Source organism: Dromaius novaehollandiae, chromosome 22 (genome assembly GCF_036370855.1).
Source record: "Dromaius novaehollandiae isolate bDroNov1 chromosome 22, bDroNov1.hap1, whole genome shotgun sequence".
Classification (NCBI taxonomy): Eukaryota; Metazoa; Chordata; class Aves; order Casuariiformes; family Dromaiidae; genus Dromaius; species Dromaius novaehollandiae.
The window spans coordinates 3512038-3528499 of NC_088119.1; the positions used below are offsets into that span (position 1 = coordinate 3512038).

The window sequence follows — 16462 nt, forward strand, 5'->3', positions numbered from 1 at the left end:
GATATACCCAGCATTTACTACTCAGTAAATATTTGAATGGAATATAAAACAAAACATTAGCAATGAAAGCAATGTTCAAAAATAAAATTACAGGTTTAAAAATTTAATAAGTTGGGTTTAAAAATTTATCATGTGTAAGAAGATTTGTTTTATATAATGTGGCCAGTTATTAATGTAACCGGTGGAAATGATTTCACAAAAGGCTTGTGTTCTGTAAGATTTCAATCTTTATCAAAATCCCTTGATTTTTGCAATTACTTGCTAACTTGCATGTTTGCAGGTTTCAAAAGACTGGCAAGATATACACTTACAACTTTCAAGGAAACTTGGATCAAATACATATGGGCAGCTAAATTCTTATATTGAAACTTAACTTTCAATGAAGTTATTGTTTTGGTGAAGGCTGACAGGTAAAACTATCTACAAGAAAATGATTAAGAATCAAGTGGGATACCCACTAGGAAAAATTACAGCCTAATTTTTGTGACTTCCTCTTGCCTTCTGTAAGATCTTTATCGATAATTCAGAATTCATCCATTTTTTGTTTTAGAGAATTTATCTTTCAAAGCATATTATTAAACTCTTGAACTTGTTCTGTAAAAGTGTTTTTTCTATCAAGAACATGCATATGGAAGAGCATGACTAATACCAGATTACTGCCTGCTGTTGACACTGGATAAAATAAGAGGTTATGAGGATGATATTATGTATCTTCTAAGGCATTTTTTTGCTATTTACTGTTTAGTAAGCATTATTGAAAAGTTCTGAACAGAAAAACAAATCTTTCTCTATAAAATATGTATATGAAAATGTTAGCGACATTAATACAACATTTGATAATACAACATTTGAAATTTATAAACTGAAACTATACTGAAACTATAAACTTAACCCTGAGGCTGAAGTGCCGAAAAGTGCCCTTATGTTCAATACTTTCATTTTCTAAAGCTATAACTGAAAACATTGGACAATCACTTTTGATGGATTTAGTAAAACTTTGAGTGTAGTAAATTTAACTTTCTTGCATCTTTACATCTCTACAAACCTGCATTACCAGATATATTACAGCATACTCAAAAGAAAGCTTTCAATGTAACAAGCTTTTCAAAGTAGGCTGATTTGTCTTACAGTTAATCTGGAGGAGGGGCTCTAGCATTTTATAATTTCCAATGAGATTGTACAAGTCTTTGAATATGCTCAAATACATTAGTTCTGATTAGTAAAACTGTGTTCAGGGGTTTGTTCAATGTAGACTGATAACTAAAATTGAAAGTGGAGTGGCAGAACTTGAGAAGTTGGAAAGCTCATCCTGTATAGTCTAAAAGCCTTAGATCCAGCCAACACCCTGTGAAGCTGCACCACTCTAAATGAGGCTGTAATTTCATGTAATTTTCACTTTCTAAGGCCTGCATATTCTAGCATCATTGCCAAAACCATGCAGCACTTCCACCCTCTGCACAAACACCATTTGTACAAGTACGTGAAGAAGTTTTTGCCAGCTCAGTTTTAACCTAGATCAATTCCCCAATCTAGTTCACTGCAGAAGCATGAAAAGGTACACAGGAGGCATAGATGAGAATTACTAGTTTAGGGGAAGGTGGAATTTCTTTCACTACTATTGCTGGCTAATGCAAACTTAAACGTACACAAAGCTATGGCCTTAGCATGCAGTGTCATGATCAGCTTAAGCTGATATAAAATCATGCTGGTGCTGATGGCAGTTATTCTAACCTTCTGGTCTTTGTCTCAGGCATGTTTCCTTGTTACATTTCTTGCAACAGCACCAGAAACCACACAACTCACAATGAATTGAATGAACTCTCTCTCTTCAGCTCTCAGTCAGGTCAGTGACTGAAATACATGTATATACATATATATGTATATATGTATACCCATATATATAGGTAGGATTAGTTTCCAGTGGAACAGTGAACTGATCTGATCAATGTATGGCTGAACATTACTGATTCTTGGGAGAGAGAGGAAGCAGAGGCTGGGGACAAGTCGGAGAAGAAATTAAGACTGTTCTATCTAGCAGTAGCGGAGTCTTACATTAGCTTACATTAATCATGGAACAGCAAAATTACAAATGTTCAACGAGGAGCAGGGACATGACTTGAAACTCTTGTGATGCCCAGCTAATGAAACACACTTTTGAGATAGCTGCTGTAAACAGGAGTCAATCAGAGTGTTAGACTAGTCTCAAAATTCATTTAATGATGATATCAAAATACCTATGCATTCCTTTGATGCAGCATCAATTCAGCAGAGGGTTGGTGTTTATTTATTTTTAATGGAATGCTTAGATGCAAGTGCACAATTCTGTGGTAAAGCATGCATCACCAAATCATTTAGTAGATAGAGGCTTCTATACAGGAAACAAGGTCTTCCAGATGAAATAACAATTTGGAAAAGTAATTTGAGGTCTTTAAAATTCAGTGAAAGCAGCAACTTTTAATTACACAGCTCTATTCTACATTATTTTAATCGGCAGACACTGTTTAATTAAATTGGAAGAATGTGAAACAGCATGTGAAACAAGATATTGCCCCCTCCCTTTCTGTCACAGAAAAAAACATTTTGATTTGATTCTAAGGCTATCTCACCTGTATGCTTTTGAAATTTAATGGCTGCTCTCACAGACTTTTAATGGTTTTTTAATTTAATGGTTGCTCTTGCAGACACTGAACACCTATATGCGGTGTTTACATGAGAGTCTGTATATCAGTATGTGTTAGTGGCTTACGCTGCCCTGTTCACTGCAGTAGCTATGCATTTAAATCAGTTGGATTAGTAATTCTGCTACTAGTGAGGCACAAACTAAAAACCTTTCAATTATATGAATTTCTCCAGAATTGATTTACAATGGAAATATTAATGAATATTTCATTATATTTGTGCTGCCAGGTACTATTACATTATTTTTTTTAATGACTCAGTAAAGTAAAAGCCTAAGATATTTTTTGAGAATAGACTATTTGACAGAATCTTGCACCTTTTTCTTTAATTTGTTTCCCTCAGGCTAGTATCTAATTGGTTCCTGACTAACCTCAATGACCTTGCCTGGAATGCCTTTCTAGATATACTCTTGGGGGGGGGGGGGGGGAAGGGGGGAGATGGGGACGGTCATGGGGAGACAGAGTAATTTATATTTAATTTCAGCACAAAAAGCAGAAAGTAATTGTGCCGCTCCTCAAATTATAACTGCACTCAGAAATCAAAACATTATGTTGTAGGTATATAAGGAATAGAACAGTAAAGAAAAAAATGTTGAGATTAATATGAAATTATACTATAAATGTGAGTATATCCAAACTTCAGCTATTGCAGACAATTTTGCAGACAATACAAGGATAAAGAAAATAAGCCGAGTGATATGGGAAAGGATAAAAAAACCCTAAGTAATAAACTAAGCTTTATTTATCTTCTAAGCCATTTCCTTTGTGCTACTGATGGAAAGTAAAATGAAATAAAATTGTAAGAAATATGAAAACAACTTATTCACAACAAGAAAGAGCTGTTTATGGGAAAAATTTGTAGAAATAATAAATGAAACCAGAATAGCTACAAAATGCAACTCAAGTTATTGTTTTCCGCTTGGCATTTTAGTTCCGTAGTTTCACTGCTGCACTTTTTTGTTATGCTTATGGCTAGAAGTCTCAACAAAGACTACACAAAGCCAGAACCTTTCATCTGACCTTTCTTGGTCTGATTTCTTTTCCAATGGGAACAGAACAAGGCCAGTCCTACTTGAAAAATGTAAACCTTCCTCTTGGACAGTATGTGAACATTGGATCAATTTTCAGAGTTTTAACTGAATTTTTTCTACTAGTATTAGATATCATAAAATAATAAATATTGCTCAGTGTTCACTTATTTAGCAGCTAATAAGACCTTAGCAATTCTGTATTTCCATTCACCAGACGTTGCTAAGGCTCTAAGTTTAAAAAAAAAAATCATAAAACATATTTGAATTAAACTTCAATGGTAAATTAAAAAGTGTTTAATTTCTGTGCAGAAGAAATGACAAACAACCATCAGTTTCAACACCAGAAGAAATATGTCTGGTGAAAGAATTAACAGAATTGACTATGGGGATCAATGCAACTAAAAGATAAGACTTTTAAAGATACGATTTACTCATTTCAATAATGTCAGAGTGAAAGTCCCAATCAACTCTAATCCGAATTAGAGACATACAGTGTTTTGAACAACTAAATCTAAACTAAACAATTTTCTTACTCAATATCAAAATAATTTCATATACAATTCTATATTAGTAGAGTAAGAAGGCATTAATTAATTGTCTTTTTCCAGCCTATTTTTCTACTGCTACTATTCCTGAAAGGTGTAATCAGAACAGAAAATTCAAGATTATTTTTCCCTGTATGCAGAAAAGAGACAGCCATTTCAAATTTATTCATGAAGTAAAAGGAGTGCACTTATTTGCAGTGTATTTATCTCATTTCATATAGGTCCACAGCCCAGCAGCAGTCCAAAATATTTAAGTGTACCTAGCTATGCTCATCTATTGTAACACTTTTCCCTTCTGTTCAGCAGATATTGATGACTACTTTCATGACAGGAACCAGCACTGTCCTTCTAAGTAAGGGAACTATTCTTTGTATTTGTTACATTTTATACACATACATTACTAAATGATGCAGTGTAAATTGAAAGTCAATTTAAAGCTTCAAGATCTATACCTATAATGCTTTCATTCTCAGTGAGAAAATCATGGACTTTCAGATCAAGGAATGGCTGAGTCTACTGGCATCACATGCTAAACCATTCTAATAGAAAAAGTATTGATCTGAAATCTTGAAACTTCTCCAAAGTGAGCTACAGGATGGTAAAAATGGAGAATAAAATAAAACTTCAGAATGATAAATAGTGTGTTTATACTGAATTGGAAGATGCCATATAAGCAATCAAAAAATAAAACCATTGAAGCTTTTAGATGTAGGGCAGCAACTGGATCTCAACTCAATAGCCCGATCACTTACTAAAAGTATCCGTCAGCATAGCTTTTACTCTCTGTATGGGGGTGTCCATCCCCTTTCTTGGAGCCTTTTCCTTTTTTGCCTTTTACGGGCTTGACTGAGCCATACCTTTATCTCTCTCTGAAAACAGGATCTTGCATAGCAAATTAAACATTTAGCATCTTACAGGTCCCATCAGCTGGGCATTTGTATTTTTAATGTTTTATAAGCTGTAGCAGGTGATGAAGTAGACAATGTCTTTCTTAATGCAAAACATTTTAATTTAATAGATGAAACAAAGTAACTAAGGAAAAAAGATTTTAAAGCAATTTAGAAAATCCTAAATGCTTATTTAGTTTCATCTAACCAACCAAAGTCATCATACACTTTATAAAAATTTAATTAGCATTCTTAAATTACATGAACACACAGAAAATCATGGTCTACTTTGGTCTCAGTTCACTTATCAGAATACCACTTTTAGACCATTTACCTTATCTCGAGGAAGCTGGATTTTCAAACAAATGAAAAATGACCACATTCTCCCCATGTGCCTGGCAACTATCCTACTGAATAATAATAATTCAATGGTATTTTTATTGTACCTTCATTATATGTCTTTATTAAAAGTTATTTCAGACTTTTTCTTTCTCTTGAGTGGGCCGGCCTGGAAATCTAGGGCATCTGGACAGCAAGAAAAATATCCATATTGTATTTTCCCCATTGTTTTGTAGTTAGAATCATGGAGGTACATGACCTGTAATCACCGGCCTTGAGGCCAGCTCCTCCTTTAGCACTAAGGACTAGGTGCTTCTAGATGCTAGAGCTGATGGTAGCACAAGCTACCCCTTCCTGTATCCACAGTAGTTGGCTAGATAAAATATAGACTGTTTTGCTTTATTTCACTTCTAAGCCATAGTGTCTGGTGCTTAGGCATAGCTTCCCATGTGAGTTTATGTCAAACTTCAGAAAAAGAGAGTAAGTTCTGTATAAAAACAAATTCGTTCCTAAGTATTCTCCTTTCTTTGCTTTCTGTTTTTCTGCCTGTATTTCAAGCTTACTCAGTCTTTTGTGTGCTACCTTGTAAACTGCAACTCTAAATTAATCTTTTACAAATTTAAGTATCTCCAGCCACTTATTTATACTTTTATAATGTGTAGAATTCAAAATGTGTAATTCCCAAAGTACAGTCATAATAATTTTTGTAAGTTATTATGGAACACTCATGTTGGTACTTAAAAGGCATTAATTTACTAAAACATGCTAATGCAATCACATGCAATCCTCTGACCATAGCCCTCTTCTTATAACATATGCTCTTTGCAAAATGGATTGCTTGCAGAGCACCTGGTACACAGGCATTCTTCAGGCACTGCAGAGTGATGGACCCTGATGACTGACTGGGGTTCCTTGGTAAGACAATAACACAACCGAAAGGAAATAATTAACTGCAAACAAATAAGCATGAAACTTTCTGAACCTAGACTCAGTTTGGACCCTGGGCCCTAAGTTACAGGTATCACAGCATAGATGAATCTCAGAATTTCGATCAGACGAAAACCAGCCTTAAGGACTAGTTTAGAGAGACAATGCTCAGAAAAGTGCAAAGTTGTGGGAGAAGTCTACGGCAGGGAGCAGACACTGATATCTTTTGCTGAGCCAAAAAAAAAAAAAAAAAAAAAAGGAAAAATAGAAGCAGCAGCCTGCAGTCCATTCTCTGGATATACTTTCTGTAAAATGTAGTATCGAAGTGAAAAGACCACAGCTGCAATTAGTTAGGAGCTAAAGGAGTTGTCACCATGAAGGTCTCTCCTTGTACAGCTGCTATTTCCATCTTCCATCTTAATTTTAAAAAGATAGCAACATGTCCACCTACTAAGACAACCTATCTTTGGCTTTGCCAGATGGTCTTTTTACTTCAAAAAGGGAAAAAAAAAACCCTCATGATATTACGTATGCTTCAATCATAGCTGTTTGCTGATGAGAAAAGAACTGTTATCTTCCATATTAAAGAACCAATTTTTTTCCCTAAGTCTGCTTTCTCATTTCATTTCTTTCCCTTTTTCTCGCTTTCTTTCCTGTTATGAATGTTTGTTTCAGTAATCCAATTTACATTCTTTTCAGAATTCCATGTGTAAGTCAGCATCTTTAGCTGTATTAAATTCAATAAAATATGTCAAAAGTTAACATGTACTCATATCCCCCAATACAGTGACCCAGTCTTACTGTGGTCACTCTTTCCAGCTTTTCCGAATAAGAACCTAGTAATTCAAGAGCCCATGTTGGTTACTTTGTGAATTCAGAATCTTCAGAATTTTTTATGCCCTTAAATTAAATAAATAAATGCAAATCCTTAGTATAGTCCTATGTTAACATTCTGAAGCTCAGAATGGAAAGCGAACTTACACAGCTTACATCATGTTTTTATTACTAATTTGCTTACCGTGTTAGTCGAGTTTCCATTTAAATGTAAACCACTGTCAAAGAGAGGTGATGAAGCTCCACTGCTGTGATCACTAGATGGTCCAGGGGAACCTGAAATCAGATCATGAAAGAAAACTGTTTATGTTAACACATTATATTACATTATACTATACATATATATTTTTTCAGCAGACAATAGCTAATTCAGCTGAGAAAGGAAAACACAATGAGAACTTTCAATATAAAACACCAAACCAAAAGAGTACTGCTTGCATTTAGAATGACAGCCAATAAAATGTGTCTGACCATATGCTACACTTCATATGTCTAAAAACATAAAAGCAGCTGGACATCATTATATAGAGACTGGGCTCAGAGGAACTTCTAATATGCTTAACTGTTAGCAGCACTAAGCCTTTTTTGCACTGAGAATGATATATTTAAAACCAAGTAAGTAATTTAGTTACACAAATCCCATTAATTTAATGAATACATTTCTTATTTACTATTGAAACTCTCACCCTACAGTATAACTGTGGACTGTATTTATAGACAAAGCTAATAAGAACCTCTCAGGCAAGCACTAACTGTACACATACACACACTTTATTAATGGATATATCTTTCTGCTACAAGTGCCAAGTATGAGGTACTTTTTGAAACTGCAAGATTAAAAGCAAGGAGTCATTTTGCAATGTTAATATTGCACCATTATAGTCTCAAAAATTATCTCTGAGATAACTCTTTCTTTAATAGCTATGCATCACGATCCTGCTTTAATGGTTAATGTGACTCCAGGTTAGCTTAATGCATCTGTATGTAATAACCTATTTTTATAATGGAACCAGCACAAAGTCACATCATTGTACAATTTTCTTAAATGTATAATCTTAACATATAGCTCCAATAAGGCACTTCATACAATTACTGTCAGACAGGACTTGATCTTATCAATAAAGTACATAAAATCAATTTCACAGCATTATATTCATCATCACCGAAAACTCTTTTTTCTGTCTGAAGAAGTCACCTGAAATTGCCTGTAAATCATTTCACATTAATAGGTTTTTCAAGTCTAACATCAAGAAAGTCAAAAAGTCATTCTTGGCCATCTATTTTCCTAGGTTTATATTCCACATATCTGAAGGATTTAGCAAAATGGAAGTTAGTTCAGCAAAAGCTCAAATTCTCCATAACAAACCTCTGTCAGTTCAGTGCTGAGGTCTCAAAGCAATACCCTGAGTTCGGAAGTTTCAGCAGGTTTTCATTTGCAGTCATTTCTGTATGCCTTTAAATGATATCAGCAAGAGGCATTTATAATGTCTTTATATTTCTGATGGCCATGGAAGCTGGCTGATTGTTGTTCATTTAATTAATCTTTCACATTTATTTTATAAAGCATTTAGATATTTAGATAGCATAGACACAGTTTGCTTATATACATATCTAACCCAAACACCAACTGCAGTAACTAACTATAACGTTTTATGGATAGTTTCACGTATGCGAACACAAAAATCTATGTTTGGACTGACAGATGATTATAACTTGCTGGAAATAATTTCTACATTCTTTATAAAAACATTTAAATAAAATAGTTGCCATTAAATTCTCCACTGAAGAGTCTGCTATTTGGGGACCACATAATAAGTCCATGAGTCAGTCAGATTCTTAAAATGGAACTATCCCATCTCTTCTGTTAACTGAACATATCAAATACATGAATTCCAAAGAGACTTCCAAATCTCTAAATCCAGGTTTTACTAGAATACAAAACATTACATTACAATAAATTATTTTTTTAAATGGAGAAAACTGACATCTGCTGCATGGTAAAACCTAGAATAAAAGGTGAAATAACAAATTTCCCTCCTACTACAGTGTCCTTACAGATTTGCTTTCCAGTTCAGCAGTTGTCTGTCATTTTCTGTGTCACAACAAACTCTACATAGCCTCTCTCAGTCTCTGTCACTTCCCAGACTTGACTTACAATCAAGTTCACAAGTCTTTTAGTATGCTCCCTGCTTATTGTGCCTCACAGACTCATGGACTATTCACTCATGGCCGCATTCAGCATTTTAGAAACTGCCCCTCTGTATGCTCAAATGCTTTCATGGAAGGTGCTGTTCTCTGATCTCCCAAGCAGCTCCACCTGCCTCCCTGCATGGCAGCCCAAAAGCAAACAAGTAGTCTTTTTTCCCTGCTCTCAGAACAAAACAAAACCCAAAAAGGCAGCAAATACACAACACACAATATACTAACATGAAGTAAAACTTCCACTATCTGCTACTATAGTCTTTGCCCAAGTAGATGAGACTCCAAATCTAACAGGGTAGGTACCAGTCTAACTCTGGAACAGTATTTCAAGAAAGACTATCTAAACAAAGTATATATGTAAAATAAAACATGTTCTGTAGGTAACTCCCCTTTCCATCACTACCGTACAATATCCTGATGGATACTCATGCCAGATACTATGTATTTGGTACGCTGGAGGTTTTCAGCATCCTTTCATTACCTAGCTCTCATCTTACCCCATCCAAATTGCAGTTAGACATCCAACCTATGAGAAACGTGAATGCAGGGCATGACAGGCTGTATCTGTTTAATGTGTTTATTCTCAGTTGTGCCATTTTTTATTCTTTTAAGAAAGCTGGGTTAGGAAGGATTCTCTGGTTGAGGAGAAGATTGATCTTTGCTTGAGCAACAGCTGAGTATACTCAGAGAAAGAAACTTGGCCTGCAAGGTGAGAAGGAGTCAGAGAAAGAGATCTAGCAACAATATAGGAGTTTGCAGTTCATGAAAAGAAACCGGGACACTCCTGAGGGTACCAGGAGGCAGAGAACCAGAACTCAGAGGTGAGGGAAAGGGTCACAGGGGACTTTGTGAAGTTAGTGGTAACTCAGGAAATCACTGAGTTAGATGAAACTAAATCTGAAAGCAAGAACTCATTTGCAGTTGTACAGGTGGGAGTTGTTAATAAATCTTTTTCATTTCTATTCTTTCTGATTGAATCACTGAGATTTTTCAACTTAAAAAGTTAGGCACTCTACTTTTTATTTTAATATGACCTGGATTATATTTTTAAGTTTAAAAATCTGAAACTTTCTAGACCTAGAAGGTCACCAGAGTGCCATCAACAGACAGCTGTTTATTTCAGTCAGTGAATTACACTAAACATCTAAGCAAAAAACAACAACAACAACAACAAAACAAGTAAAACAGGCTAGCAGAACCATGTAGTCAGCAAGGTTTTATTCTTTATAATACTACAGTTTGTCTTATCATCAAAATTGCTGTATTATACTGGGGATCTCTTGTATTAACAAATCTCATATATCTGACTTGCTAATTATGTTATAGACAACCTCCAATAGACAAAACTGAAAGAAGACCATTCCAGTCAAACCACAAAATAAAACTGAAAGAAAATCTAGTAATTTTTAATTACACTACAAGCCTTGCAACTTCAGAATATTCTGGTAATTTTGCCTAACTATCAGAAAGAGAAATTTCTTAAGAGAGTCTGATTAACAATAAAATGCTCTAATGAATCTTATCAGTGAACCCTAGCAGTGAACCCTATCTAAGAGGGCCCTACAAGGCCCTTAATGCTCTATTCAACTCTGGAATGGGTAATGAACTCAGTACCATCTACAGTAAAGAATTCCAATAACTAATCCACTAACAACTTCCTGACCCAGTCCCAAAAAGGGAAATCCCTCCTTTTTGTTTCAGGAACACAGATCTGTCCTCTGGCTCGCCCACAGTGACCTTAGAGCAAACCACAGGCTATGGGATGAGGAATCATCGTAGTCATGGAGCAAGGCAACCCAATGAGCAGACAGTTATTGATGCTACAAATCAAGTTTCCCCTTCAACATCACAAAACCTGTCTGGTAGAGGTTTCCCTCCACAGCCCACCACTCCTTAGTTGGCCTAATTTATTATCCTGCAGAAGATTCTGAACCCTGGTGCCCTGCCTCAGCATAGGGTGACCACCAGGGCACATAGTTGTACATCTTGGAGAAGCTAACAGATCAGGAGCTCCTGGAATCCATGGAAAGGCAAAAGACATAGCTTCAGTTCTTACCAGCATTTTATTTCCAAATTCAAAACCAAAAAAAGGGCACCCAGTCAACAAGAGAAAATTAACTGTCCTACTTTCCCATATCTTCTTAATTTTATTAAGGAGGAAAAAACCCAACCCTCTTCCCACAAGAATCAAGGTCTTCTTGTCCTAATTTATATTAGTAGGTGCCATGGCTACATCCCTACAAACCAACTATTGTGGATCCAGGGAGGGGTAGATTGTGCTACCATCAGCCCTAGCATCTAGAAGCACCTAGTCCTGTTCCCTTCACTCCTCCCCCAAGGCTGGAGCCATATGGAAGAGCATTTGGGGTCTCAGACCAAAGACTTACTGATTCAGCTACTGCTTTATCTTCTGTGAATCATTTCACAGGCTGGACTAGCTCTTCCTGATGGTTTCTGCTGGAGTAGGTCCAGCTGCTACCGCTGTTCCCCCTGAAGATAGCACTGTTAGCACCCTTGCACCTTCCAGTCCTACAAAATTATGCTGGGGCATGATAGATGAGGGATCTTTCCTCATCTATCTGTGCTCGAGGAACATGATCTCAATAGCATAAGCAGTCTGCTGTTGGAGGATTCACAGTGAGAGTTTGGAGGCAACCCATGAGAAGGTGAGGCAGCTGTTTCTGTAGAGGCAAAGACAGCAAATTCATCAATCTCTACTTCTGTTTAGAGGTACACAATATATTGGTAGCCAGACCCAATCTGCCAAACACCCAGTGCTACTTACAGCACAAAGTTTGCAACTTTGTATGTGGATGCATAAAGTGAATTCAGCGGGCACAGCTAAACTAGTAAGGAAAATAGTGTCAGTGCCTGTTCTTTGGCACTGAAACCAACTAGCATTGTCTGGCCATATGTATTTCTCTTCACCTCCAAAACAGGGTGGCTGGCCCATGTTAACTTCTGATCCAGGCCTGGTAGTTGTTTCAGAAAGAAATATTTGGTTTGGGCCAAGCTATGCCAAGTATCCTCTGATATTTTAACAATATTGCTGATCAAATTCCTGTGGCAAAGAATATTTGCTGACACCATGCTATTATGGACAATCAGAACACTCTAGTATGGTCCAGAAGTTCCAGGCAGCTGTGAAAGAGACAGAGATCTCTACCAATACTGGCATACCACCATTGGGTAGGACCTACCCCAAATGAAGAAACAAGCAGTCCTTGTCTCATTCTTAAGTGCCAGTTAGTCAATACCCTTGCCTAAGCCCATGCCAAATCCTATATTATTGTTCATTACCCATGAAATGGGGAAGCAACCAGACAAAAGTGTTGAGAACTGTAGGCAGGTATTTCCCTGTTGTGACATCTTGTGCCTTTGCTAGCCCACTGCATGAGATAGTGTAGGGAAGGAAGAACTCTGAAAAATAATCAGGGGAGGCAAATGTTATTCATGAGGATGTACTTACAAGAAATATTACAGTAATAACACCGGTTAATGGGAAGAGACAATATGATTGCATTCAAAAGGAAAACACCACAGTACTAAAACTGCCAATGCAGCAGCTAGTCTGATTGAATGCTTGGAGGTAGGGGACTATATGCCTGAGTCTTCTGGGATGCCAGGAAAGGCCAAGATACTTCAGTTATGCATGTATACACTTCAATCTTGCAAGCAGTGTGAGTTGGGATGTACTTTATTGCTTAGTATAATTGTTAATTAGCCTGTTATACGTGTCACTGATGCTTCATGACTGGAATTCCCCTTTGTGCACAGGCTTCTGAAATTTCTTCCCAACATTGGGTGCTTTGTCCCACTTCTGCTCATCTCTATAATGTCAGTGTGTACCCCTAAAGCAATCTATTTTCCATGAGACTTTAGTTTCTTCCCAATCACCACTAAAATGAGTACTTGTATTCATTGAGTTTGGTTTCAGCCTATACTGGATGGCTGCACAGACCATCCCAGAGACAAGCAGGTGAGCTCTGTGCTGATGTCCATGTCTAGTTCAAAAGGAGGATCATTTCTTCAGTTGCTCAGCTGCCTGATCATATTGAAAGAGTCCTTTTGTTGAGCCTGTAGTATAGGACTCCGGGCACGGGATCATGCACTGGAGTGGGTAGGATAGTATAATGCTTGCCAAAGATTTCTTCATGCTTGCTGTAAGAGAGGCAGGTCCGATAAACACCCCAAATTAGCATTTTGTATCCAACATGTCTCTCTCAGTTTCTTTCAGTTAAGCATTGCTTCTCTGTTGTGTTTCTTGATAGTCTGTGACAACGTGTTTAAAATAGCACTATGCTACTGACAGGAAAATTTGCCAAAGAGAGTGGAGTAGCAACCCCCCTACTACCCATCACACATATGCACTACAGCTCTCTTGTTCCTTTTTCCCTTCACCCTCCTATACTGTTATGCAATGCCTGATGGTCCTCCTTGCAGCACAACATTGGTGCAGCAACAGAAACAAGACAGTCCAGGAGAAAGAACTTTTTCTTTGTTGTTCAGATGAGGGTGATATATGTATACCGAAAGACATATGAGATTGTGAGGAAGAACAACAGGCTGCAAACCCATGCATGACCTCTCGTGAGGACTGTAATTGAACCAGAATGATGAGCCCGTGGTGTTCAGAAAATCCGTAGTGGAACAGCTGTACTGCAGTAACAAAATGTGTGCACCAGCCTAGCACTCTACACCCTCCATACCTGGGCTTTCTCAGAAAGAACACTTAGGACATAGCCCACATCAAAAAATAGTGTGGAGACTGGCAAAGTAGGACTTCACACCCAAACTGAGAGTGTTCCAATGTAAATGAACTCTTCATGTAGATGTATATATTACCAGATTAGAGACAGAGTTCCAACTTCAGTCTGAATTCCCTGTCTCTATGAAAATTCTATCTTGTTTTCATGACACCTGTACTCTGGCTGTAGCCAAAAGCAAGACAGCAGGTTTGCTTGCTATGGAAATTTCGTCTGATCTTTGAATCCCAACATCACTGACATGCCCAAGAATAGACTGGTATTCTACATGTTTATGCTACCAGGATTTTGATTGAAATTGCATCAGCGACATTCCTTGTAACCACAGAAGGACAGATGATGTATATGCATACAACACCACAGTTAAAGTAGTCTTCCTGTTTCAAGCAGCTCTTCCTTGAACAACAGTAACAAGGGCTAGATTCCAAATAGTGCTAGCTAGCTGCAGGCCCTGAAGCAGGCCCTTTAAAATAGAATGATGGTTTTTGTAAGGTGAAAATTCCTACTTCAAATGTGGAGTGTTGATTTACCTACAGCAGTTTTGCACCCACATTTGCATTATCTTATCCACGGTTTGAAGTGTTAGGCTCTGTGATAAAAAGCTCCTCTGCACACGCACAAAGGTGCAGAGACACAATGGCAGATGGAGGAACTCAAATAATACCAGGATACACTTCTAGATGGACTGTGTGTCTTTAAACCCAGGTTCTGGAGTGTGTCTCTGGGTGTGTGTTCGTGATCATAAGGGGATCTGCATCAGCAACTGGAGTGTGGCTATGGGCCTCAGAGACTCATATGTCCATGAGCCAGCAACTGGGAAACTGGGGATCTAGGGGCAGTGACTGGACAAACTGAATGTCGAAGCCCAGCTACAGGAGGGATCCACATCATGCATTTGTATATATGTGCCCCACTACAGACCTGCCTCCTGATCAGCCAGAGAGGGGACCAAGATGAGGACATGGGTACTCCTTGTGTTTATGTGAGTGCTGAGTGTGTCTGTCCGTGTTAATCTGTGTGGCCAGTCATGTGTATATGTATATATATGTTGTATACATGTGTTTGTGTGGGCGCCTACTGGGAATGTATGCTCAGCCTTGCTATTGGATGAATTTAGGGACACGGAGCTGTGACAGCCTCACCGCTATCACAGAATCACGGTATAGTTGAGTTCGGAAGGGACCTCTGGAGATCATCTAGCCCAACCCCCCTGCTCAAGCAAAATCACCTAGAGCACATTGCCCAGGACCCTGCCCAGATGGCTTTTGTGTATCTCCAAGGATAGAGACTCCACCTCTCTGGGCAACCTGTGCCAGTGCTCTGTCTCCCTCACAATAAAAAAGGTTTTCCTTACGTTCAGATGGAACTGCCTGTGTTTCAGTTTGTGCCTGTTGTCTCTTGTCCCATCACTGGGCAGCAGTGAAAAGAGTCTAGCCCCATCCTCTTTACACCCTCCCATCAGCTATTTATACACACTGATAAGATCCCCCCTCAGCCCTCTCTTTCCCAGGCTGAATAGTCCCACCTCTCTCAGCCTTTCCTCATATGAGAGATGCTCTAGTCTCTTAATCATCTTTGTAGCCCTTTGCTGGACTTGTTCCAGTAGCTCCATATCCTTCTTATGCTGGGGAGCCCACAACTGGACCCAGTACTCCAAGTGTGGCCACCCCAGGGCTGAGTAGAGGGGAAAGATCACCTCCCTCGAACTGCTGGCAATGCAGCCCTTCCTAATGCAGCCCAGGATACTACTGGGCTACTGGATTTGGCCTCCCCCTAACAAAGTGGATGACCATTTATGCTCTGAGTGTTTTGTCTGGTATCTACAATCAGGAACAACAGCAGGTACCACAATCTAGCCTCAATTTAGTGGCTAAACAAATTAATATTGCCTGTAATATTAATAACAGCTATGAGACCTCTTCGCCTCTTGTTTAGATCATCCCCATTAAAGTCAACACCTTTTTGAAGAGAAACAGAACTTATATACAGCTTATATAATGATCTTTACAAACCACAATCCAAGAAGTAGTTTATGCATCTCACTTATGATCAGAAATACAACAACTCTATTAAGAAGTTAATTTTATGTGGGATTAATTCTTTTATACAACTTGTATTTTCCTTTCCCATTCAGGAAATGTACAAGATGCAAAATGACTGAGTTCCACTTATGGAAACAGAATAAGCTTGATCTTGTACAATTTTATTTACATAATCAACTGAACATCACTAAGTCTTTTCTAGTTTCCAGTT

General features: G+C 37.8%; 1 protein-coding gene across 1 annotated transcript in view; it reads right to left on the reverse strand.

Moving 5' to 3' along the window:
* LOC135330579 (gamma-2-syntrophin-like) overlaps window positions 1–16462 on the reverse strand; it is a 139356-nt gene that overhangs the window by 65824 nt on the left and 57070 nt on the right. Inside the window, exon 4 of the mRNA XM_064524491.1 lies at window positions 7426–7517. Coding sequence (XP_064380561.1) covers window positions 7426–7517 — 92 coding nt within the window. The remainder of the gene's footprint in view (window positions 1–7425; window positions 7518–16462) is intronic.